The sequence below is a fragment of the Ovis canadensis genome, chromosome 13 (assembly GCF_042477335.2).
Source record: "Ovis canadensis isolate MfBH-ARS-UI-01 breed Bighorn chromosome 13, ARS-UI_OviCan_v2, whole genome shotgun sequence".
In the NCBI taxonomy this organism is placed as follows: Eukaryota; Metazoa; Chordata; class Mammalia; order Artiodactyla; family Bovidae; genus Ovis; species Ovis canadensis.
The window spans coordinates 96,811,893-96,836,744 of NC_091257.1; the positions used below are offsets into that span (position 1 = coordinate 96,811,893).

At 47.1% G+C, this 24,852-nt stretch overlaps 1 protein-coding gene across 8 annotated transcripts in view; it reads right to left on the bottom strand.

Annotated features, from left to right (window-relative positions):
- Nucleotides 1-24,852, bottom strand: part of BCAS1 (brain enriched myelin associated protein 1) — a 98,460-nt gene that overhangs the window by 14,564 nt on the left and 59,044 nt on the right. For 4 of the 8 annotated variants that reach the window (XM_069548842.1, XM_069548843.1, XM_069548841.1 and 1 more), the window contains 3 exons: nucleotides 20,856-21,032; nucleotides 9,617-9,658; nucleotides 2,274-2,447 (listed from right to left, as the gene is read on the bottom strand). In XM_069548842.1, coding sequence (XP_069404943.1) covers nucleotides 2,274-2,447; nucleotides 9,617-9,658; nucleotides 20,856-21,032 — 393 coding nt within the window. The remainder of the gene's footprint in view (nucleotides 1-2,273; nucleotides 2,448-9,616; nucleotides 9,659-20,855; nucleotides 21,033-24,852) is intronic. The other 4 variants (XM_069548848.1, XM_069548846.1, XM_069548849.1 and 1 more) reach the window with 2 other exon arrangements.

The following is a 24,852-nucleotide window of genomic DNA, read 5'->3' on the forward strand; positions in this document are numbered from 1 at the left end:
GTGGAAGATACGTGGTGTGTGCTCCCTGAATGTGGCATAGACTTCAAAACAAATCTGGCTTCTTTATGAGGTTTTGTTCTCCATGAGGACGGGGACCACATCTGTTCATGCTCATTGCTGCATCTCTGCTGCCTGCAGTATAGTGGGAGCTTAATGATATTTGCTGAGTAAGTGAATAAATGAAATGTGGAAAGTTGGAAACAAACCAAACGTCCCTCAATAGAGCAAAGGTTCATCAGAACATGATAATGTAATGATAATTTAGTATATTTCTATATGGATATTTATATGTAGTGATAATCCAGTATATTTATATATATTCAGTACAATCATGATAATTCAGTAATGTGAGTGAATAATTAGGATATCTGGAACTTTAGGGGAAACCCCAACCGTCATGGAAGCGTAGGGGTTCGAACATTAATAGGAGGCACTCATATTCAAATTCCCAGGTCTAACCTTTTAATGGGAAACAGGAAATGAGAATAATGGGCATTGTGAGACCGGATGCTATGAACTGACTGAGGGTCACTTGGGGGAAATTGTGTCCTTTTCTACCTCATCCGTATCCTGCAGAAAATCGATTCCAAAGGACTCTTATTTCTAGTTTGTTCCCCTAACAGTTCAGACTTACAGTTTCTACTGCTATAAAACATCCCCAAACATCACCGAGTGGATGACTCTGGAGGATGAGCTTAAACGTGGGGCCTCACTTGAATTCGAGGATGTGTTTGGAATGGAGGCAGTGGGTGGTTGCGAGGTCTTTCCGTGCTTTGTCTGGAGTCCCTCCTATCTTTCTCTCTTTTAAAGGAAGGAGTCTCATGTCAATTATTTGGAGACAAAGTCATTCTGTTTGCCTTTTCTTTTTTTGTATCTCTCAGCTCCATCCAGAAATGAGAAAGCTGGATCACCCTCAGTGTTGTGATGAGTTATTTGGGGATCCCATTTGTAATTCAGATGGGTTGCCAGAAAGAGGCCAAATGTTCTTTTCCTTCCTGATGTAAAAATTGATTTAAAAATCTCAAATCTCGAGGCCTGTTTTCAGTGCCAAACTGCAGAATGACTGGCCAGGAAGATGGATGGGGTCCCGGTCAAGCAGATTGCCCACTTCTTACTCTATGAGGATTCGGCAATAAAAGAAAACGATTCCTATCAACAATCTCTGACAGTGATTTTTAATAGGCCTCATCTCCCACTGGCAAGGGTTTTGTTCTGTTTTGTTTTGTGGACTAGAAAGAATTCCTTAACAGGTTGAGCTTGTGAAATTAGAGAGTTGCTTTCTCAAAGGATTAAATTCCCAAATACTCCTGGAAATAAAGGCACACTATAATGAAATTCTTGCTTTTCATTAAAAGAGAATTAAACCAATGACCTTTTACATGTTTTGTGTTTTTTTGTATTCCAAACGATTGGGGTCTGATTGCATTATATTATTTAAGTTCCTGGATGTTTAGATGTTTAATATACATAACTCTTCATAGACACCCAAAGATGTCTGCCCACATTCTTTCCATGCTATAGAAGTTAAGAAGGGCAAATTCACCAGCTAAATCACAGACACTATTAGGAAACTGTCATTTCCTTTCATACCATATCCTGTCTGGAATTGTCTATAAACAGGCTTTGCCCAAATTTGTGTCACTCACACATCCCCTTCAAAAGTTTTCCAACATCAAAATATAAATTGAACTATTTATTACTCAATCCTTTAAAAACGCCTTATGTTCTTTATGGAAATAAACGTATTTTCAAAGGAAACTGCATATTATTATCATAACGAGGAAAGCAGAAACGCTTGCCAAAAACAGAAGGAAACTTTTAAAAATAAATAAAATCAAAAGTGAATAACACAATTTCCAGGTGGTTACTGTTGGCCGCCATGGCGCAGGGGCCTAGGCGACCTCTTCCTCTGTTAAGGAGGAAGTTAGCAGGGACTGGATGGCATCACCAACTCGATGCACATGAGTTTGGGTGGACTCCAGGAGCTGGTGATGGACAGGGAGGCCTGGCATGCTGCGATTCATGAGGTCGCAAAGAGTCGGACACGACTGAGCGACTGAACTGAACTGAAGGGTTAAGGAAAATAAGCAACGAGGAGACATTCTCTGTGATTGAATCAGCAGGACAAAAGGGAATTTTCTCTGCACAATTGGTGTTTAGTTGGTATTCCTTCCATGCCACCTAGAGCCCTGGCTGACCACCTGCCTTGGGCTCTTGGGTCTCAGAAGCTGGTGCGGGCATCTCAGTTGCCCTGAACCGGAAGCAGAGCTTACCATCTGTCTGAGGAGCGCCATCAGGGAGGGCCTCGAGGCTTTGCGTTCCTCTCTCCCGGGTGTTTCTTCTGCAGGCTCAGGAGTGCGCGCTCCTTCTTCGCTGAGATCCACTGTTTGTAAGGCTGATTCTACTTCCTCGGACTTTACAGCCTCTACTGGTGATTCACACACCACCTGGATTGTTCGGCCAGGTGATAAGACAGTGGGGGGTAAAAAACCCACCCCCAGACATGTTTTATAAAGTGGGGTCCTGGTCGTCCCCTCACCCACGTGGTTGCTGCAGATGGGAGCCTAGAGCCATTTCTACAGGGGCACGTCGTCAGGAAGTAACCCGCCACACCACGTGCTCGCCAAAGACGTGGATTCAGAAGAGGCAAACTTCCTGCCCGGTGAAGCCACGAGCTTCGGCTGAGGACACCCTTTTAAGAAAGGCCCTCAGGGCACATTCAGCACCTTTTTCACTCTATTAGACCCTGTTAGACCCTATTAGACTTGGGCTCCCGTAAAGAGTCACACCGGCTTACGTGAAAATCGGGCGTCACCATTTGCTTAAGAGTCCGAACCTGAGGACGGTGGCGGACGGTTCCCACTGCACAGCCTAGCTGCCCCCCGCTGGAGAGAAACCACCCTCCTTGCGGAAAGGACGGCGGGAAGCCCTCTCTCTCACGGCCTTGGCTTCCTCATACCATTTCCCACTCCTCAGACGAGCCATTTGCTCCTGCTGCTTAACTGGAGTTCCTGCTCTCAGAAGCAGGGTGAACGCTGAGCTCCGCACGGTCCTCAGCGAGCTGTCTGAGCGGTTGGCCTGCAGTGGGGCTGCCGTGGGGCTGAGACAGGAGCCCTGCCCTTAGACAACTCACCTGAGCCCCCAACTCACCTGAGCCCCGACTCCAGACCTGTCTGTCTGCATCGCCTCCCTCCCTCCCTCTGCGCTGTGCTCCTCACACCTGGGGCGGCTTTTGTGTTTCATTTGTCCTGGCAACAGGACGGGGCTAACTGGCCTGGAGAGAGTTTTATAGCTTCCTTCTTGTTTCCGCAGGCAGCGGTTGGCAAACTTCTACCAAATTCTTCCCAGAGTCTGCTTGGGGATGGCCCCTGAGCTAAGAATAGATTCTACATTTTTAAAGGGTTGGAAAATTTGTTTAAAAAGATGAAAAAATTGGCAACGGAAACCCTATGTAGCCGGCAAAATCTGAGACATTCACTATCTGGCCCTTTCCACAAACGCTTGCCATCTCTGCCTTGGAGAGAAGTCTCTAGAGCCAACGGCATCTTTGCATTTGTTTTGGCTGGTACCAGACCCCTAGTGTCCTCCAAATTCTTTTCTTGCTGTTAGGGTTGAGGTGGGGAGGCGGGGAATAAAGTCATTTCCAGAAACACAGCATGATTGTGGAGAAAATATTTTCCTTTCTTCACGCAGAAAATATCACTGGTTTGTAAATAACCCAAATGATCTGAATTGAGAAGGACCCTTCATTCCATATTGTCAGTTGAAGCAAGAAGGCATCCATCAGCAAATCAACGTACAGACACATCCTAAAACAGGGCAATTAAATCATAGCACTCTCTCCCCACCTTCCATTTCTTAAGGTATTGACAAGTTCCAGCATTTCCTCTTTGTAAACTAAGATCTAGGTTGGGAAATTATAAAGTCAAAAGTCCCAGAATGCAAGGTAGGTGACGTCAGCATGGACTGACCAGGGGTAAGACAAAAAGGAGGGGGCTGTGGCAAACGAAAGTTAAGTTGTCCCATCAAAAGATGTTAAGAGACTAAAAGTACTGAGCTGGCCAACAAACCATGTTTGTAACAAGGTTTCTGCTGCTGGGATGTTGAACTTTGACCCAGGCCTGTCTTTAGGAAACCAGGCATTGACCAGGGCCAAGTAAGAGACTGGACTGGCGGTCAAGTGCAGTCCTGGATTTCTACATCCGGGACTGATTTAATCCAGTTTCATTTCTGTAAGATGAGTTCCAGCTGAAGCGTTGGCAGTCTGCTACAGAGACTGTGAGTGCAGCGTCCAGCGCCAGCCAGCCTGGGCCTAAATCTAGACTCTGCCCCTTCCAGGGGGTCTAATCCAAGGTTCCCACTCAACGTCCCCGCACCTCGGTTTTCTCATTTCTTGATGGGGATAGTACAACACATCAGAAAGCTGTTCTGAGACTTAAATCAGGCAACATATTTAAAGTTCTTAGAACTGTGCCTGACACACAGCAAGCAGTCAGTTGATACCGGTGGTCGTCACTTTGAGAGTGTGGGCATGAATTATCTGGACTCGCCCACCATGCACCAATCCATTGTTTAGAAAATATATCAACAGCTATCTCTTGTTATGTCGGATGTGCAAGGTATTTTTAACATGATACCTCAGTAAAGGATTACTGAGCTACTCAAGAAAGCTCAGTCTAATTTACAGAGGAAGCTTCTAAATGACTGAGTGACAGAGCCAATATCATGCCAGCAGGTAACTGGCCATTTCAGTGAGGATGGAGCTGTTCACCAGTAACCAGATATCCAATAGTGTCTTAATGAATAACAGTGTGGACAGGATGTTAAGGGGTTGGCTTGGAGGCTCCACAAAGTTTCCAAGAACCTGGGCTCTTGCTACCCTCTGCCACTCTCGGCTTTCCACCCTTTTATTTGCTACCTCATGGGCATAAAGAAGCTGCCACAGTCTCAGGCATCACATCCGCAACCCAATGTCCTAAGAAGGAAGGAAGGTCACAACCAAAACGTTTCTCCAAGTGAATTTCTGTATTTTGATCCTCTAACTCAGAGTACATCTCATTGGCCAAACGTAGGTCACATCCTTATCCCTAGATTAATTATTGCTGAAGAAAATGGGATTTGGTTTAGACAAATCACAACCAAATACTTGGGGCTGTGGTAGTGACCAAGCTTACCTAAGGTCAAGGGGAAAAGGGTGCAGGAAATGAGAACGGCCGTTAGGTAGGTAATGAGCAGAGACTAACTCACTGACTCTGGGTTTAGAACTCTTGTGTGGTTGAAGCGGCAAGTTACCTGTGCGCGCGTGTGTGTGTGTGTGTGTGTGTGTGTGTGTGTGTGTGTGTGTAGGGACAAGAGGGACAATTACTCCTATGATAAAATGACCATATGGCAATAACTTTGTAAATCAACTTTGAGTGGAAATGGTTTCTTGTTGGGCCTTTTCAAATGTCGAGGTGTCAACTTATAAATCCTAGCCCACAGTCCATTCTTCAACACACAACTATTTTCAGTAGGGAAAGAAAAAGAGACTTTTAAAGACTCTCATTAGCTTTGAAGTCAGGCCAAGAAGTTGGCTTTCAGCAGCCAAGGGGAAAAAAAAGCTCCATTAACATCCAGTGTGGAAATCTAGAAGGATCTGAGCTAAGTGAGGATCTTATTTACATATACAGACATGAGAATTTGATTTTTATTTGGGTAGTTTTCTGACTTCTTTCCAGGCCAGAGCTTTGGAAAAAAATGCTATTCCTTATTCAGAATATATGACTGCCTCTGAACATTTTAACTCTGGGTGTGATGGGCATGGTGAAAACCAGATTTGCACTATATTTTAGAATTAAATCTTTGCTTGATTTCAACTGTTGTTCAGTTGCTAAGTCGTGTCCAATGTTTGGCAACCCCATGGTCTGTAGCTCACCAGGCTTCTCTGTTCATAAGGTCATGTCCAGGCAGGCATACTGGTGTGGGGTGCCATTTCCTTCTGCACGGGATCTTCCTAGGCCAGGAGGTGAACCCACATCATCTGCACTGGCAGGTGGATTCTTTATCACTGCGCTACCAGGGAGCCCTTGACTTCAGTAGGGCATGTCCCATGTTGCATGAAGATGGCTGGTATAGTTAACACAGACAATACACACTTCAGCAACAGGCCTCTAATACTACTACCACTACTGAGTCGCTTCAGTCGTGTCCAACTCTGTGCGGCCCCACAGACGGCAGCCCACCAGGCTCCCCCGTCCCTGGGATTCTCCAGGCAGCAACACTGGAGTGGGTTGCCATTTCCTTCTCCATGCCTCTAATATTAAATCATATTTACTCTTAAAATTTGGTTTATATAGTTTTTACTAGAGCTATGAGTTTCAGAAAGTGATTTATAGCAGAATAGGTTACCTCCACTTAAACTTCACCTATGCCATGATAATATTGATAATATTGACAATTTTTACTTTAGAATTTTTTTAGATTCTTTCTGATTTGGTTTATAACCTGTCATATATAACCTGTTATTTGATTACAAAGATATTGTAGTGATTTTACTTTTATACCCAACTCACAGCTGATACACAGCATAAGTGAGGGGGAAAAAGGGATTTTTGCTCTTGAAATCCCCTGGCACTGGGGCTTGGTTGTTACTGCAACACGACCTGGCAGATGCTGACTAATAAAGCATGCGAACCCATTTAAGTCAATGAAAAAGAACAAATTCCAGGACATGCAGGGTTGCTGCTGGACGGGTCTCTCCTTTATTCACTGGCTGACGTGCTGTTGAAAACCTGAGAAAGTAGCCAGGCCAGGAAGGCTGGGCCAAGGGAGAGCGTGAGGGCCACAAACTCCACTTTCTTTCCCTCCAGGTAGAGCTGGGTGTGCTCTCACTTGCAGCTGACAAGTTCCTCACTAAGAAGAAAACAGCAGAACTACCTGTTCCGCTGATCTGGGAGCTTCTTGGGAAGGAAAGCTTTCCTCCCCTCATGAGTTAGAACACGACCTCAGGTTAACCAGTGTTCCAGATGTTTTCAGATTATAATGAAAGGATTCAATTCTCTGTAATCGGGATGAATAAAAACTTTCCCCTGATAGAACTAGAGGTTTATTCTATGAAAAGAGTTCATTGGTTTCAAAAACCTTATTTTTCTTTTCATGAAACAATTTGAAATCACTCTGCTCTTTGATTGCACTGGTTGATAGATCAGTTTTGGGAACTCATGGTGGAGATATTTTCTAAAAGTAAATTCAACCACATTTTAGCCATAAGAAGCTGCGAGTGAAAGGGCTCTAGTAAAGCGTCCCGTTCTGAAAGTCTAGAGTACAGTCCGTTGCTTTGACTAACGCCACCTCTTTTACTCAGGAGAAGCAAATTAAACTGATTAACTGTTTTTCATACATCTTCACTCCATGTGGACACTGAGTCAGCTGGGAGGTGTGTAATTTCACAAGGAATCAGAAACCCTGATCACTGGGAAGCGCCCACTTCCCGATGTTACCATGTGCACTGGCGTTCCTGCAGGGGGCGATAAACTTCCTGCGAAAGGCCCTGAGATGGCTCCACTCTGCCCTCGAGGCCTGAAAGCAGCGATAGGCTGGGCAAAAGCAGGCAGGCGTCTGTGTTCTAATAAAACTTTATCTATAAACGCGGAAATTTGAATTTTGTATAATTTTCAAATATCACAAAATAGTATTTTTCCGATTTTTCTTTTCCAACCATTCACAATGTAAGAACCATTCTTACTTAGCTTGTGGGTCATACAAACACAGGTGATGGGCTAGATTTGGCCCGTGGACTGCAGTTTGCCAACCCCTGAATTACTGAGTTCTTTTGTGTTTCAGGCATTATTCATATAATTCTCACAAGAATCCTTATGAGGGGTGAGTCATATTATTACGGCCATTTAAGAGATGAGTAAACTGAGGTCGAAAAGGTAGCACAGCCTGGGAGTGATGGGCCCAAGATCACAACATATTTGCCATACTCTTTTCAACTAGTAGTCAATTAGGAGATGAAATGTGGAATCTTAAAATGAGGACATTACTGGTAGGGCTAAGCAACTGAAAGCATTTTAAAATGCTTTTTTATTTTCTTGACAAAACATTTTGCGTTTCCTTGCATCTCTGTCTGATTTTGCGTTATCTTTTGGTGCCAATCATCTAGCTCTAATTCATATTGGTTTTGTGTCTAAATTTCACAGCAGAAAGTGAGACACTTCATATTTGCCAGTTAGAGATTTACCCTGCATTTGCATACGCAAGCTGCAAGAGACACGGGATTCCTCGGATAGGATCCCTACACACAGGCAGACAAAAAGACGTTTTGCTTCAAAAAACATGGAACTTGGAAGCTAACAGATGCTTTGGATTTAACCTGCAGCTTTTAAATTTAAAGTTCCTGGGAAGAAGACTCATGGAGTTCCCCCTTGTAGGGTGCTGAAATGGAGAGTTAGATTTTTCTAGAAAATAGCCAGTAAACTCATGAGAATTTTCTGGAATTACAAGAGTCCTGAGCTTTATAAGCCAGTAAGTTTGGCTCCAAAAAGGGGGAGGGAGAAGGAGAAGGGAGGGAGAGAGAAGGAAGGAGAAGGAAGACAGGAAGGAGGGAGCAAAGAGAAAGAAGCAGCGGCAGCCACAAAGCGGGTTCCGAAGCTGTCTCTCCCAGCGAGAATCACGACACAGCCATTCCAATTTTCACTCCACATCACAGTCAACATTTCTGGACATACTTGGATTTTCGACTTCTGCTCAGTTCCAGCAATTAAATAAAAGTGAAAACACAGGCCCCGTCCATGGCAAGCAAACAAGAGACATCTCGGAAGAGCCAAACATATTTTGCTTTGGTAAAATGACAGCAATCAGCTTCTTTCTTAAGGAGTTGTGAACTTACGTAGCCCACTTATAACATTTTTTTCCAAAGACTGCACTTCTTTTAGAGCAGACAGCTGCTGCTTTGGGTCTGACACTCTTGAGGCCAATTTGTTCATCTCCCTGGAAGATGTTTTGGAATGATACATTTGTGTGATGGCTTACACGGAGCCATCTTCTTAGACATGAATGCACTGTCTCGAAAGTCTTGACCATCACTCTTGGAAATTAAAGCCCCCAAAGAGAGTGAGGCTCAACTTGTGTCTGTCAAGTGTAGGCCCATGGAGTCAGCTCTCCTGCCCGAGAGAACGTCTCACAGCACCTACTGCAGCAATATGCTCTGAAGCCTGGTGCAACTACCTGTCCTGGGTACCACCCACGGTTAGTAGAGAATCTAGGTTGCCATGGAAACAAAAGCGAAAGAGCAATCGAAGTAAAATGAAGCAGAGGGTGCAGCATCATGTCCCTTAAGGAAGGAGTGAGATGCTCTTAGGTTGAGTAGACTCTTTCAGCCCCTAAATGGTAACAAATGCTAAAAATGCATGCTCTGCTTCTGCATTTTATCTGCATCGATTCAATGGGCGTTACAACTATTGATGCAAAGTCATTCCCCCATGGCCACTGATCACGTGAGAGGGTGAAAGAGTCTACAGTGGGTGAATCACACCTGGAGCATGCAAGAACCCACAACCCCAGAGCTGACGTGCCCAGGGGTCCACCACGCCAGAGATGAACATGGAATGATTCTGTCATTTCGCGTGTAACTTACATTCTCCTCTGCACCTGTGGGGACTGAATCCTCTTTAACTGACTAAAGGGAAGACAGAAACAAAAGCAAGAGTTAGGATGTTACCAAAACCAGGCCTAACAGCTTTCTGTGCCATTTTTGGACATTGCTTACGCACACCTTGTTCCAAGATGAACTCAAACGAGGTTGATACAAACATAAACAGTGCAAATTAAACGATGTATTTAAAACGCAGTGAAGGAGCAATAAGCATACAGACGCAACCTGGACACAAATGGAGTGATGCGGGGATGCTGCAGGAAACACATGGCAGCGCTGGCTGCGGGCAAGTGTTAATAACACGTTTGCCTTGACAGTTCCGATCTGTCACACAAGACAGTCACTGTTAGGCAAGATGCACGAGCTGCTCGGGAAAATTCTGGTCATATGTCCAGAGCAATCCAGCCTGTGATCCTCTGAGAGGAAGCAGGCACTGATGTCATAAGCTGGGTCCTCAGCCTTATCCCGATGGTCGGGCAGTGGCCAGCATCTGAAGCTGCTTCTTACCAGCCTTCGATGTGGGCCAAGGTCATTGTGCCAAAGAATAATTGGGTTAAAATACTTCTATGGAGGGCCAGAAGGCTGGGGTCCAACATATCCAGCTTCCAATCCTGTTAATTCTTGCAGTAAGTCTAGCATCTCGGTCCTGCCCCAGATAGGAGCGGTATTACCAAATTCTATCAAAGGTCAATGTCACAATCACCCTATAGGTTTGCCAAGCTCCAACTCGAAAGTTCGTCTTTGCATATTTCTTGCAGTTGTTCTGACTCATTTTGAGGTGGATGGGTGGTGGTTACAGGCCACTGCGAGACTCACTTGTCAGAGCTGGATTCTCTTCCCAGAAAAGTAAGCTTGAACAGAACATTTCACAAAGAACTCCAGGGTGTTCATAGACCCTTGCATCTCTTCTCTTGGACGCCAGGGCAGGAACTCTTTCTCTGTCGGTGTTTACGTATTTATTTCTCTCTGCCTGTGCTGGGTCTCCGTTGCTGCCCCCGGCTTCTCTCCAGTCGCGGCGAGCAGGGCCTGCTCTCAGTTGCTGGCCAGGACTTCTTACTGCGGTGGCTTCTCTTGTTGCGGGTCGTGAGCTTCAGCAGCTGTGGGACATGGGCTCAGAGGCTTGGCTCCTGGGCTCCAGATCACAGGCTCAACAGTTGTGACACACGGGCTTAGTTGCTCCGAGGCACGTGAGATCTTCAGGGACTGATCTCCTGCATCGGCAGGGGGATTCTTTACCACTGAGCCATCAAGGGAGCCCCATCTATGTCTATTTTGCCCCAAGCCCTGCCTTTATTTTTACCTTGAAAACATGCAGTGTGTGAGAGAGAAAGGATCTGACATTTACAAACATATCCTCTTTATTTGGTGCTTTGTAAACGTTATCTGACTTTAAGCAGTCCCAGGCGGTCAGTATGCTGATCTTCACTTACACAGCAAGAAACAAAGTTCAGAGAGCTGGAGTCACTTGTTTAGGATGATAAAACCAGAAAATGATGGAAATGGTCCCAAAAGCCAGTTTCCCCCCCTGTCATGATGATTTGAAGGATCAGAAACATTATTTGGTAACTGTGTGAGCTTCTTTCTCTTCTACCAGAACTTTCTCCCTAGATGAGGTCTTCAGATTTGACCACTAATTTTTACTTATCTTCTTCTCCCACTGAAGCTTACCTGAGCACAGAAAAATGTCCCTAAAATGGATTGTGGGTTTTCTGGAAGCTCCTGATTGTTGGAAAATCATAGAACATTCAGAAGCAATGGCCAGTGGTGTAGCTGCCTTGGAACCACACCCCTTCTTCCCAAGACCACGCGGGTACTGTTTAATCCTATGGAAAGGCAAAGAATTAAATGACATTTTAAGCAGACTGCCTTCAACCTGACCCACAAAAGTTTCAAGAGTCAATATACTGTGTACACTGAGCTGAAAAGCCCTCCCTCCATGTGAGAACAGCACTGCTGGCTTGCCAGGCTCTCTCTGCTGCCCGGGGCATTGGAAGGAGACTGGTTTGTGCGCTGGTTTCCTGTGTTGGGAAAGCTCTTGGCCGTTGATGGCTCACTGTTTTCCAGAGGAAGCTGAGAGCTGAGTGCAGGCGAGGCTGAGATGCGGAAGGGACGCCTCCGGACAGTGAGGTTTCCATCATCTTCATCACGGTTCCGCTCGTCCCAATCCTGCTAATGTTTCAGGAGTTGGCTTTTTAAGTATTGTCTGTTCCGAAAGATATGGCTGTCTCTTACTTTAAAGCTATACTACCCAGCAAAACACTCCTTATGTTGGGAATTAGTCCAGTGGACCATTTCTCAAAGTAATCTGCATACTGTTTTCACAGTTCTTGACCTGTCCGTGTACATCTGTATTTACTTGATATTTTTCTTTAAGTTGACTATCTTTTCATTTAAACAAATGTATTTTAAAAGAAAACAGCTTGACATGAACGTCATATCAATGTCCTCCCTGTAACCAGAAGAACGTATTAAAACCACTGCAATGCGTAATGGTGCTCATTAAATTCTAATTATTTTTAAGTCTTTGTTAAAAAGAGAGATCATCAAGTGTAAACACAGTAAAAAATGCTTCTTAAAACCAGGAAGAGATCTTATAGTTAACGTCACCAGAGGAAATGGAGTAGAATGGAAAGAAGATAACTCTGCATTGCATGATGGATTGAATGTTTAGAGCTGTCTCCAGGAGCCATCCGAAACCATCCTGCACTTTCCTATACATTTGCACACTGGCTTACGGGCCTAACCTTCAAGCTGGGGAAAGCTGAAATATCCGGTAAGAAGAAGGACCCCAGATTGGGTAATGAGACACCAGGTTCTTGTTGCCCTTTAGGGTCTGACACTCGTACGGCAACCTGCTCAGAACCCAAGTCCTGAGTGTCTTGGACTGTGGAGTCAGGTTCAAATTCACTGATGTAGCTGTGCAACCTTGGGCAAGTCAACCACATCTCTCTGAGCCTCAGTTCACACACACAATACAGCCTGTGAAGGGAGAGTCGTGCCTGAGGCAGAGCTGAGACGCATCTACATCTGGGGGCTGGGGTCCGGCCACCGGGCAGCTCCTCCCAGGGCAGATGTCAGGACCTTCCTTTCCACGGGCGTCAGAGACACTGCGAGGTGTCTGTAGGAGGTAAGAACAACTTGAACTACGTTGCAATGAGGTTCAGGTGTCTACAGTCTTTTCTAGAAGTGAGGGGGTACAGGAGGAGCAGAAATAAAAATTTTAAGAAATGGGAAGAGATCTCATCCGTGGAAGTAAGGACTCTGGGGAGCCAGCATCCTGCAAGGGTCGTTTTGGGGAGGATGCTGGTGGTTGGAGAGCCCCTTATCCAACCCAGCTTAGCTGCCCTCGAGCTGGGTGTGCCCTGGGGCAAAGAGGGCTGCATGGATGCCAAGGGTGTCTCTCTGCCCCGCGCAGCTGCTCCCGGAGCTGAGCTTCCCAAAGAGAGTTTTCTCCACCGCCTCTCGAGTGGCAGGGGAGCGGCGGCAGGCTCCGAGGACATCAGCAAAGCGTCGGGTCAGGTGGCGGGGACCTCCTCCTCGGTGGCTTTGGGGGCGGAGGTGTGGTTTGTGAGTGATCACCAGGAGGAGCACAGAGAGGCCTCAACTGAGCCACGATCACCTTTCTCACAGTCCTAGAACTACCCGGATGGGGTGAGTCGGCATGTGCATTGGTGTGCTTCAGTGTGTGGAAATGGCCAGTGCGAAGGCGAGGGGTGCGGAGCGCCTAGCACAGCACCTGCACGGAGTACGCGCTCGATGAGTGGAAGGGACTTTCACGCATGCTGGGCGGAAGGGGCATCATCTAGGCCTACCTGACCTACTCAAGGCTTTTCTTAGGGAATCTCCCTACATTGTTGATGGGAATGCAAACTGGTGCAGCCACTATGGAAAAGAGTGTGGAGCTTCCTCAAAAACTAAAAACAGGGTTGTTATATGATCCAGGAATCCCGCTCCTGGGCATATATGCAGACGAAATTCTAATTCAAAAAGATATATGCACCCTAATTCACAGAAGCACAATTCACAATAGTCAAGACATGGAAGAAATCTAAACGTCCATCAACAGATGAATGGATAAAGACGATGCAGTGTACACACACTCACACACGCACACACTCACACGCACACACACAATCACACACACGCGCACACACACTCACATGCACACACACGCACACTTACACACAGACGCTGAAATGCCACTCAGTCATAAGAAGAATGAAATATTGCCATCTGCAACCAGACAGATGGACCTAGAGATTATCACACTAAGAGAAGTGAGTCAGACAAAGGGAAACGTCATATGATATCACTTATATGCGGAATCCAAAATATGACACAGATGAATTTATCAATGAAACAGAAACAGACTCACAGACACAGAGGAGAAACTGTGGTTGCCAAGAGGGAGAAGGGGTGCGGAGGGACGCATGAGAAGTTTGGGATTAGCAGATGGAGACTATTACACAGAGAAAAGCTAAGCAATGAGGTCCTACTGTATAGCACAGGGGACTGTATTCTATATCCTGTGATGAACTGTATCGGAAAAGACTATGGTAAAGAGCGTATAACGTGAAAGTGAAAATGTTAGTCGCTCGGCTGCATCCAACTCCTTGCAACCCCATGGGAGCCCACCAGGCTCCTCGGCCCATGGGATTCTCCAGGCAAGAATACTGGAGTGGGTAGCCATTCCCTTCCCCGGGGGATCTTTCTGACCCACGGACTGAATCTGGGTCTTCCACAATGTAGGCAGATTCTTTACCATCTGAGACACCAAGGACACATGTCTAATTGAGCTACTTTGCCGTTTAGCAGAAATTAACTTTAATAAAATAAATTTTAAATAACTTTTCTTAATTAATATCATGTTGCTTTTAAAATTCCCTTGTGTCTGGCCCAGACACATGGTTGTTCATGAATCCCTTTGGAAGAGACATTTCTAACACTGCTCTTGGGTTATATTAAGTTCTAGCATTGGAACGGGTAACCGGATGGCATGGCTCTGTTAAAATATGTGATGAGCTGCTCCCATCAGGACAGTGGCACAGTGAACTTCATTAAACAAAAAGCCCAGGACGTCCTAACTTCAGCCCATTGTGCCAGTATTTTGAGATCCTTATTGCATATATTCTGGATTGCATTAATGAGCCCACCCAGCTCATAAACTTGATAAATGTGCTTCACAGTTTATTGACCAAGTTACAAATAAAAACTCTGAATAAACAGGCCTGAGGCCAGATTCCAGACGCCACCCCGAAGGCAGCTTCTTGCATGTGGTTCTGATCCTCTAATAAACATTCTTTGTTGGCCTGCTTCTCCCTATCTTGTGAACATGCCTCAGATGCAACTCTATAGAACTGAAGAAACATAGTAATACTAACAAAGATAATAATAAAACCCCACATTGTTGGGCTATGTGTTAGGCAGCAGGCTAATATATATATTTTTTACATTAGTATTCCATGTCAGTTTGCAAAATGGAAGCAGACGCCCTGTAATTTCTAGGTCTCTGTTCCAATACCTATTAAACTGTAGCTTTTATTCTAAAACCATGCCTCCCTTTGAAGTTTGAGGTGTGTCTCTAATTCTTCAAAGCTGACATCCTGGAGCTCACATTTAATGTATATCTGTAACCAGCATGGCTTCCGTGCTCAGAACACAATGACAAAGTCATCCAACAACTTCTGCTTTCTCTCCTCCTCTTTCCCACACAGCAAAAGCCTGCGAGCTGAGGACTCAGCAGGACCAGATTCCAACCCATCATTTCCATTAGGGAGTACGCTCTGGTGGCTGATCTTTGAGGAAGAGGAGAGACGACTAACTCTTCCGCATTGGGAATATGTGCAGGAAGGGAATTCAGACAGGAAGGAAAATTGGAGGGCACCACAACTTACGTCAAAATGGATGAAGACAGAACGATTCTAGAACCAAGGTTGATCTCGGCACACCAGCGTCGTCAAGCCTCTCCGTCAGAGGAACACGATAAGGTGTGATAAGCAAACACCTTACCTCATCCAAACCTCAAAACCAGAAACGCCTCAATCCTTTTCAACAAACTGGACATCTGGCCCTTATCTAGTGAGTTGAAACTGGTGCAGCTTTGTTAACAACGACAAAAACCCAGTTTGAAAGCTAAAGGATCTGGTCTGGACATTTATATTGCTGAGAATAAGGATCTAAACGGCACATGTACTTATTATATAAACTTGACTTACAAGAGCGCCTCTCCTTTAAAGAGCACTGCAGTTCTTAAAGGAATGTTTCTTTAAAATGCTGTCAGATGGTAGCACTTCGGCCAGTAGACACCCTGTTGCTACCGGGTCTTCCAGGAGCGCCATTGGGATCACGCGGCAGCTGTTTCGTGTTCACTGACTTCACCGCGGAGCTGAAGGAAGACCTTTTCTATCAGGTCTGAATGCTTAAGCCTGTCTTTCAAGTGCTTCCATAGTTATTCAGACCTAGGCCAGCCTTTTCTTGGTTTATTTATGTATTTTTTTGGCTGCACCATGCAAGCAGGCGGGATCTTAGTTCCCGGACCAGGCATCAAACCCCTGCCCCCGGCACTGAAAATGTGGAGTCTTAGCCACCGGCCCACCAAGGAAGTCCCTACGCTGGGCTGTCTAACCGAATCCCAGTGGACTTTGGGATTCGCTTTGTGAGCAAATAAGCCATATGAGCCAGAGGGGTGTTTAAGTTCTCTTAGTCTACTCTGACCTACCCTGGCTGCCCCCTTGCCTCAACACCCGCGGCACTGGTAATCTGCACCCCACGATTAATATTAGACTCCACACTGGGCTGTTTGGGAATGAAGCTGTCACTCCTCAAATGCCAGCCACTTGTACCCATCGTCCAACTCCTCTCCCAGATCATGAAAGGTAGGAATCACTTCCCATTTTCAGAGTTGAGGAAAGTGAGGCTTAGAGGGTTTAAATTCTTTGCTCACGTTCAAACAGACAGTCACTGTCAGAGCTGAGATTTGATTCTGTGTCTCTTTGGCTTCAGAGCTCACGTTGTTTTTCTACTTCATCATTTGTCTCCTCCAAAGGAAAGTAGGAAAAGAGCCATTTTGAAGATACTCCAAATAAATGCATCATTTACCAACCGCATACAGGCACACACACACACAGGCATGCATGTATTCATACATGTGCTGTCCCTCCAAGTGGATTTCAAGCCTGTCGACGGCAGCAGATGAGTCTGACATTCCCTTTGTACCGCACGGGCCGTGAGCTCCAGAAGCGGCACTTGGATACTTAGTTTGGAACCAGTGATGTCGTACTTGAGAAAATGAGAGGAGCACTGTCCACTGAGCACCTGCTATGTCCCGAATGCTCTCCATGTAAATGACAGACTCTCATAACAGCACCATGAGACGGACGTGGTCCCTATATTACAGGTGAGAAAGTAAATGCTCGAAAGGGTTAAATAATCTGCCTAAAGTTATAGAGCCCCATCTTTCTGATTCTGGCTATTATGCCAACTTGCCATCCCCAGGGCTTTTTAAGATCAGCTATTCCAATCTTTTTACTCAACAAGTGAGGAAAAAGAGACCCAAACAGAGTAAGTGACTTTCGCGAGGTCACAGAGCAAATAGTATCCCAATTACTCTGAAATGGTGCAGTCAGTCCACAGAACTGGGCTTAAACATATTTTTGGCAAGCATAACAAAATGTGAAATTAATTTTCTCAAAGGTTATTTTTGTTTATAATAAGAACTACTTTAGCAATCAAGACTATAAATCAAAATAATGTAAAATTTCATATTGACAGCCTTTAGGGGAAAATTTCATTTCTGATGTTCCTAACTGTAGACTTAGAGACTTTGAAATTTGTTTAAAAGCTTCTCAATTAAAAGAAAGAGAGCTTAGAGTTAGTGAAAACATCAGAATTTTCTAGTGTTTCTCTTTGCTCTCAAAAATTTTACGAGAATGGTTTTATAACCAAATCTTCTTCTAATTTAAAAAAGACAAAGACTGCCATTTTGTTCCTACAAGAAATAAGCTCCTCTAAGAGGATGGAAGCTACTGGAGGGCAGCGATCTGCTCCCCAAGAAATATGGCTGGATGGCATCACGGACTCGATGGACATGAGTCTGAGTGAACTCCGGGAGATGGTGATGAACAGGGAGGCCTGGTGTGCTGCGATTCATGGGGTTGCAGAGTCGGACACGACTGAGCGACTGAACTGAACTGGACTGAAGAGAACGGAAGCTACTGGAGGGCAGCGATCTGTTCCCTGATATTTTTTCAGTGCCTAGGACCTGCACACACACACACACACACACACACACACACACACACACTAAAAAAAATACTTAGCACCAAGAGAGTGATTAAAACTGCTGTGGGATGAGGGAACCTCCCCCTCACATCCATACAGATCTGTTTTCTATGCATGCAAGAAGACAAGACAAGATCAGAGGTGATTTGGTTTTCAGTTTCTCTTAACTTCATCGTTTGTATGACTTACTAAAGAAATAAAGCAGATGCCGGTGCAAGAGCCAGTGAGACTGAAATAAATGAGTACCTGAGTGCCAAGTGGTCCTGACTTTTATTTTCAATGGGAAGAGCCGAAATTTCAAAGAGGAACCGGCGCATCTCTCATAGATGCCAAAGGTCAGGAAAGATAAAGCATGGGCGGTTTTTACGTTTAGAAGCTTCCCCAGACCGGCTGGCACAGAGAAATGTCACAGTGGGTCTGACTCACGCCTCAACCCTCGAGCACGTGGGCGAGATGCAGGCTCCTCGGCCGCTGCCGTGTGACCCACAGGGCAGGGGTTTTACCCACGTTCCTTAGTCCTCACCCATTTCCATGACACGGGACTATTACTGTCTGCATTTCTCAGATGAGGAAGCCGAGGCTCGTGGAGGTGGACCGGGACTCAGAGTCTGATCTGTACGTCAGTGTGCCTCAAACTTCCATTGTTTGCCAACCTCCTGGGTAGCTTTGGCCACACTGCACATACCCTTGGGGCTTCCCTGGTGCCTCAGCGGTAAAGAAGCTGCCTCCCAGTGCAGGAGACGCAAGTTCGATCCCTGGGTCGGGAAGATCCCCTGGCATCCCACTCCTGTATCCTTGCCTGGGAAATCTCATGGACAGAGGAGCCTGGCGGGCTACAGTCCCTGGGGTCACAAGACTCGGACACGACTGAACAACACCCCACCTGTGGCAGCTGTGGCCGAGAGCGGCTCCCATCTCCCTGTGAGTGGGGCTGCCTCTGAGGGTCACGACTTCAGCGCCCACGACCTCTGTGCCCCCCCCCCCCACCGCCCGCTGCTCCTTGGCAGTGACCGAGCCCAGAAAATGCTGGAAGCCCGACATAGGACCCCTCGCGTGAGCTCTACTTGGCCTCGGCTCAGCAGCACCCCCAGCCAGAGGCCCTCGGGCCCTCTCCTCCTGCCGCTCTGCCCCCCCTGGGCCCCGCAGCCTCTCCCCTCCCACACCTCCCCACGCCCTTTATCCTCCACAGTGGTTTTCCTCCAAGAGATATTCTACATATCAGCTCTGTCTTCATGTCAGCCTCCTGGGGGGACCCCAATTTACTACTATTTACTCAGCACTGCTAACTGTTCAGTCGCTAAGTCATGTCCATCTCTGTGACCCCACGGACTGCAGCACACCAGGCCTCCCTGTCCATCACCATCTCCCGGAGCTGGCTCAAACTCATGTCCATCGAGTCGGTAATGCCATCCAACCATCTCATCCTCTGTTGTCCCCCTCTCCTCCTGCCTTCAATCTTTCCCAGCATCAGGGTTTTTCCTTCCAAAGAGTTGGCTCTTTCCATCAGGTGGCCAGAGTATTGGAGTTTCAGCATCAGTCCTTCCAATGAATATTCAGGGTTGATTTCCTTATTAGCATTAGTACCATTAACTACATAACTCTTTCTTTGGATAACTTTTTTTTTTTCCCTAGCTGCAGCCCGTGGCATGTGGGATCCTTGTTTCCTAACCAGGGATTGAACCCTCACCCCTGCACAGGAAGTGCAGAGTCTTAACCACTGGACGCCAGGGAGGGCCTCCTCCTTGGATTACTTTTTTAAACTAAATACATGTAACCTCACCTTGAGCAAAATATATGTTAAATCTTGAGCTTATTTAATGTGCTAGTTTTATTTTTCCTAATACATTTTGAATAATACATATGATTATTGAAGTAAAAATGCCTGAATATGAGCCACTTAAATCTATCCCTTGCCACCAGTATATGGATGTAACTTACTCGGAAACTGTTCCCTTCATTATAGCGCTGATAAAATATTTTGTTAAAGAAAAAAAAAGAGAGAGAAATTGATGAGGAAGGAGAACAAGGATGGATCTGCCAAGTGACATCGCCCAAGGTTTTCACTAAGTATTAGTGCTTGTGTTCTGGGAAGAACCCAGAAGGGAGATTTCTGTACAATGGAAAATAAACAGGAAAAGGTTTCCGAAATCCTGCTGGATTCTGGACAAGAGAAGAAACCGAATACCCAGCGGCATCTGTGTTCACCGCCTTCCTGGCACCGTGCACCAAGACGCACGGATGTGCCACTGGAATTGCTCACCTGGCGTCTCCAACTCCCCCTCCCACGACTCCTTGCTCATCTTTGGCCACATTTAAAGCAGGCAAGGGCTCTGAACATGTGTGGCAGCTGAGGTCTGCTCGGCAGGAGGATCACAGAACAGCTCTCAGCATCAGTCAGCGTGCCCACCTCGCTCCCTTGCTCTGCACCTTCACTCTACAGGGAAAACTCAGATAGCGGTTTGCGTGTTCCCCTCGGAGGACGCGCTGCGTGCCTGCCCTGGTGGTGAACTGGTGGATGGCTGTGGTTCTCCAACAGGAGAACCACTGAGGCTCTGTAGCTGGGGGAGGAGGGGCAGAGCAGCCCAAGGTGGTCCACGGCGCCAGGGCGGGAGGAACCCGAGGACCACCCCCCACCACCCCGCACTAGAAAGAAGACAACCCACAGAACACCACCGCCCTCTGTCCCGAACCGGCGTAATTCCAAGAAGGAAAATTCTACTTGTTCATTTCCTGTTCTTTCCCACAAAACACATGCTTGTAATACGACAGACACTGCATTTTTCTCACGGGGTGACTTACAAGTCTTCAGCTCAGTGGTGAGTTGAGTCAGCTTGAAGAAGAAACTCCATGCATCATTGAATACCGTGGCTGGCCCACCAGAAACCATTTCTCAAGTCATCCTGGCCCCAGAGACTCTCCAAATCTAGAGACTAGGACTTACCTTTTTCCAGAACAGTTTGCCCAGAGGCAGAGAGCTGGGGCCCCCTTTTTCCTTGGCACCATCCTTTGCTGTTTCAGTGGCTGTCGAATTCTTGGCGGCCCCCTGGGGCTCCTGGAGCGTAATGTTGGCTTTGTCTAACTTGAGGTTGGCTGAAGAGGCGGCTGACTTTTCCTCTCCCTATAAAAGTTACAAGAAATGTTAATCATCGCAGGATTTCAAAAGCGAAAGGGCTTTTCTTTATAAATGTGGGCTGAGGCTATGCATGTTAAGTTTCCCTTTTACAACTTTCTGTATTTTCCAAATATTCCATGTGGTTGTGGATTTGTGTTAAAATCTTGGGAAAAGTCCAGATACTTCTCTTCTGCAAAAATATATAGAACCATTATGTATCATATGTATGTTAGTAACACATTAGGGCTCAAGGTGACAGAAAGGGGCACTTGGCTGTTAGAATGTTAGTTTGCGCTGAGGCCACGGGTCTTCTTTAGACTGTGGTCTCTGCAGAAAAGTGTTCTGAACGGGCATCTCCAACACGCTTGTGTTTGTTTACACGGTAAAGGTGTATCGTCTTACTGATCCAAAATCTGCAGTGAGAGATGGGCTCTAATACATCTGCTTTGGAAGGGAAGGGCTGACGGTCTGCTCTCACTCTGCCTGGGAGGTCACTGCAGTCAGTGGCTCCCAGCCTCATGGGCCCCAAGCACTGGTTCGTGGAAGACAATTTTCCCGCAGACCAGGCTTGAGGGAGGGGTTTCGGGACGGTTCCGATGCGTTACGTTTACCCTGCGCTTCATTTCTGCTGTTATTATATTGTGATATACGATGAAATAATTACACAACTCGCTTGTTACTCACTCACAGGGCTCTGATACGTGTCTGCGAGTAACTGACCTGCTGCGGGCGCTGGGCAGCCAGACCTCTCTGCTAAGGATCACGGGTATCCGCAGCTGCTCCCTGCCCAGCTCCCTGGCTCAGCCCCTCCTCGGCCATCGGGCATCAGGCTCTCTCTCACAAGGAGCGCCCCACCTAGACCCTCGCGGGCTTGGTTCACAGCAGGGCTCTAGCTTCCCCGAGAGCCTCCCACGGCTGCTGAGCTGAGAAGAGGCAGGGCTCAGGCAGCTGTGCAGGCGACGGGAGCCTGTAAGTACAGGTGAAGCTGCACTCGCCCGCCGCCTGCCTCCTGCTGTGTGGCCCGGTTCTTAACAGGCCACGGACAGGTCCTGGCCCTCGGCCTGGTGGCTAGGGACCCCTGACTACAGCGATCTGTAGTCTACAGAGATCTTAAGATCTAACATCTATAGACTTTGTGTGAGGCACTCGGGACAGAGGTTTGGGTCTGACGAGCCGTCCACAAGCCCCATGTCTCCACTTGTAGACGCAGCCTTCTCGTCTAAAGCAGATGCGAGTGAGTGGACGGACACTGGCACGGAGCCGCACACTCACTCAGGCCCTGGGCTTCCTGCCTCCCCACCCGCTCCCCAGCCCTCCTCCTCCTCCCCGCACTCTGAGCAGCCAGACCGTGCAGCGGGGGCCATCGGGCCTCCTCAGCGACTGTGCTGTTACTCCCATGCTCTCCGGGGCAGGGGAAGAGCTGGGAGACTTACAGTCTCTCTGTGTCTCTACACAAGTGAGCACCGTGTGAAACATTCTAACACTGGGCTCGTCTGGCCTAACCTCGTCGTCTTACGCATCTCCATTTTAACGATCCTTGGTCCAGGGACTCGTGACACAACCTTTTAAATCCCCAGGGATGTCAGATCTTTGACTTCATTTTCTGATTAAAAGGAAAAAAAAAAAGTCTGAGAGTAAAAACAGAGTGTGGAAACACTCAAACCTTTCAGAGTATTTCTGGTGTTGGAAAGAGGCCATCTAGCCCCATGCCTGAATTTTCATGAAAGGGGAAACAGGTCTGTGACCCGCCCGGCACAGGGGCGCAGTCTGGCCTCAGACCTGGACTTTCCTCTCCCACCTGGTGCTCTCCCCACAGTGCACATTACCTCTCTGAAGGAAGCTCACAGATCACTGAACTTCACTGTCCGATGCAAGACACAGTATCTTCTGTGCTGACTTTTTTGATACTAAAAGGGAGTCATTTACAGAGCAGATTCTACATTTGAATCAGGAGCTAAAGGGCCAATGTATAGAAATGACTTTTGCGACAGGTGATCCTGGAATAATCCCAGTTCCATTTAGAAACGTATAAAACCACATAATGCTGGGGTTTAAAATAACCTCTGCCTTGTATCAACAGTGTGATCAAACTGGTTAGGCTCAGACGATTCTGCATTTATGCATGTTCCGAACGGTCTGGGACACCTGGTGCTGTTTCAGCTTCAAATGGTAATTAAATTAACGAGGACTGGTTGAAGGGGAAGTGCCCTCCACCAACTAGCTTGCTGCCTTTTTCAGAAAATAGGGGGGCGGCATGCCGATGTATGCATTTACTCGGGAAAATGCGATCGACTGCCCTCTGTGACCTGTGACGGACACTGAGTGCTGGGGTGGCGTGTTCTCATGAAGAGACAGACGCCAAACAAATAGTCCCGCAGGTGAGTGGGAAACGCCAGCTGTGATGAGTGCCACAGGGCAGAGGGAAGGATTCGGTGCTAAGGGAAGGAGGGGGCTAGACCAGATCTACTATGACGGTCAGGGAGGTTTGACAGAGGAAGGGAGACTGTGCTGTGATCTGAAGGGCGGCTAGAAACTAACTGGGGCAGAGGGAGGAGGCCACTGGCCCAGGGCACGGCATACGCCCAGAGCCCTCAGCAGGCGCCAGAGGCCAGGACAGAAGCAGGAGCAGCAGGAGGGGCCAGGCACAGTCCCCAGCGTCAACTTCACTTCTGCTCTCCCGGGAAAACCCCCATTGGCTCGAGGGGTCCATTTTGGACCAAGAATCTGGGCTGGGGGCGGGGCTGACCTCACTCCCATCTCTTAGCAAGCACTGTTGTTGGCTTAAGTAAGTCATCGGTCCTGCTCACGTCATACAGGAAATGCTCCATTACTCACTGGGTCCCACACTGTTTTCATTTAAATTCTGCTGCTTTGCTTCCTCTGTTGAGAGGCCGTGTTACCAGCTCAGGGCTGTCCCTTCACAGGTGCTCAGCCTGCTCAGTCAAAGGTGCATGGGAGTTACAAGAAAGAGCTTGGTTCTGGAGCTCTGGCTTTCTACCAGGGCAGGTCCAGTTGCTAAGCCCACAAGACACCTCTGGTTTGGCCGGTTTGGCCTCCTCCCCTCAGCCTCCTGTCTCCCTCAGCCCCTTGAAGAGGGAACTATGGCCCTAGGGAACTGGGCAAAGAGATGTCCAGCTTTGAACTCTGATGTAACAGTGATAGAAGGCACCAGTGCCCAGCACCGTCTAAGCCACTGACTGTTGTAACGACAATCTGATGAGGAAGGAATGAACGCCTGTGTCCACACTAGTGGTAAAGAAGCCACTTGCTGATGTGGGAGACACAGGAGACTCAGGTTCGATCCCTGAGTCAGGAAGATCCCCGGAGAAGGAAATGGCAACCCACTCCAATGTTTTTGCCTGGGAAATTCCATGGACAGAGGAGGCTGGTGGGCTACAGTCCGTAGGGTTGCAACAGCTGGACGTGACTAAGCGACTGAGCACGCACGCATGCATTATAGTTGGGGAAGTTTGGGTCCCGGCTGGTTAAACAAGTTGCTTGCGACTGCACTGATCAGGGGACAGAGTTGACCTCTGAATCCAGGGTGGGTGATACTCAAACCTGGACATTCAGTCCCGTGTCTCCTGCATTGTAGACAGATTCTTTACCACTGAGCCACCAGGGAAGCTCATAGTAGGTGCACAGCGATGTAAAGAATGCTGACTGCATCTCTCTGGCCAGATTGAGCTCTTGAAGGTGCGAGCTTTTGTGTAATTGTCACCGTTACATCCCTAACCCCATTAGATCCTGTCGGGGCTCAAAATGCATATTAAATAAATAGCAAATTAATTGATGATGGGGACCACAGGGAGAGACCCACGCAGGA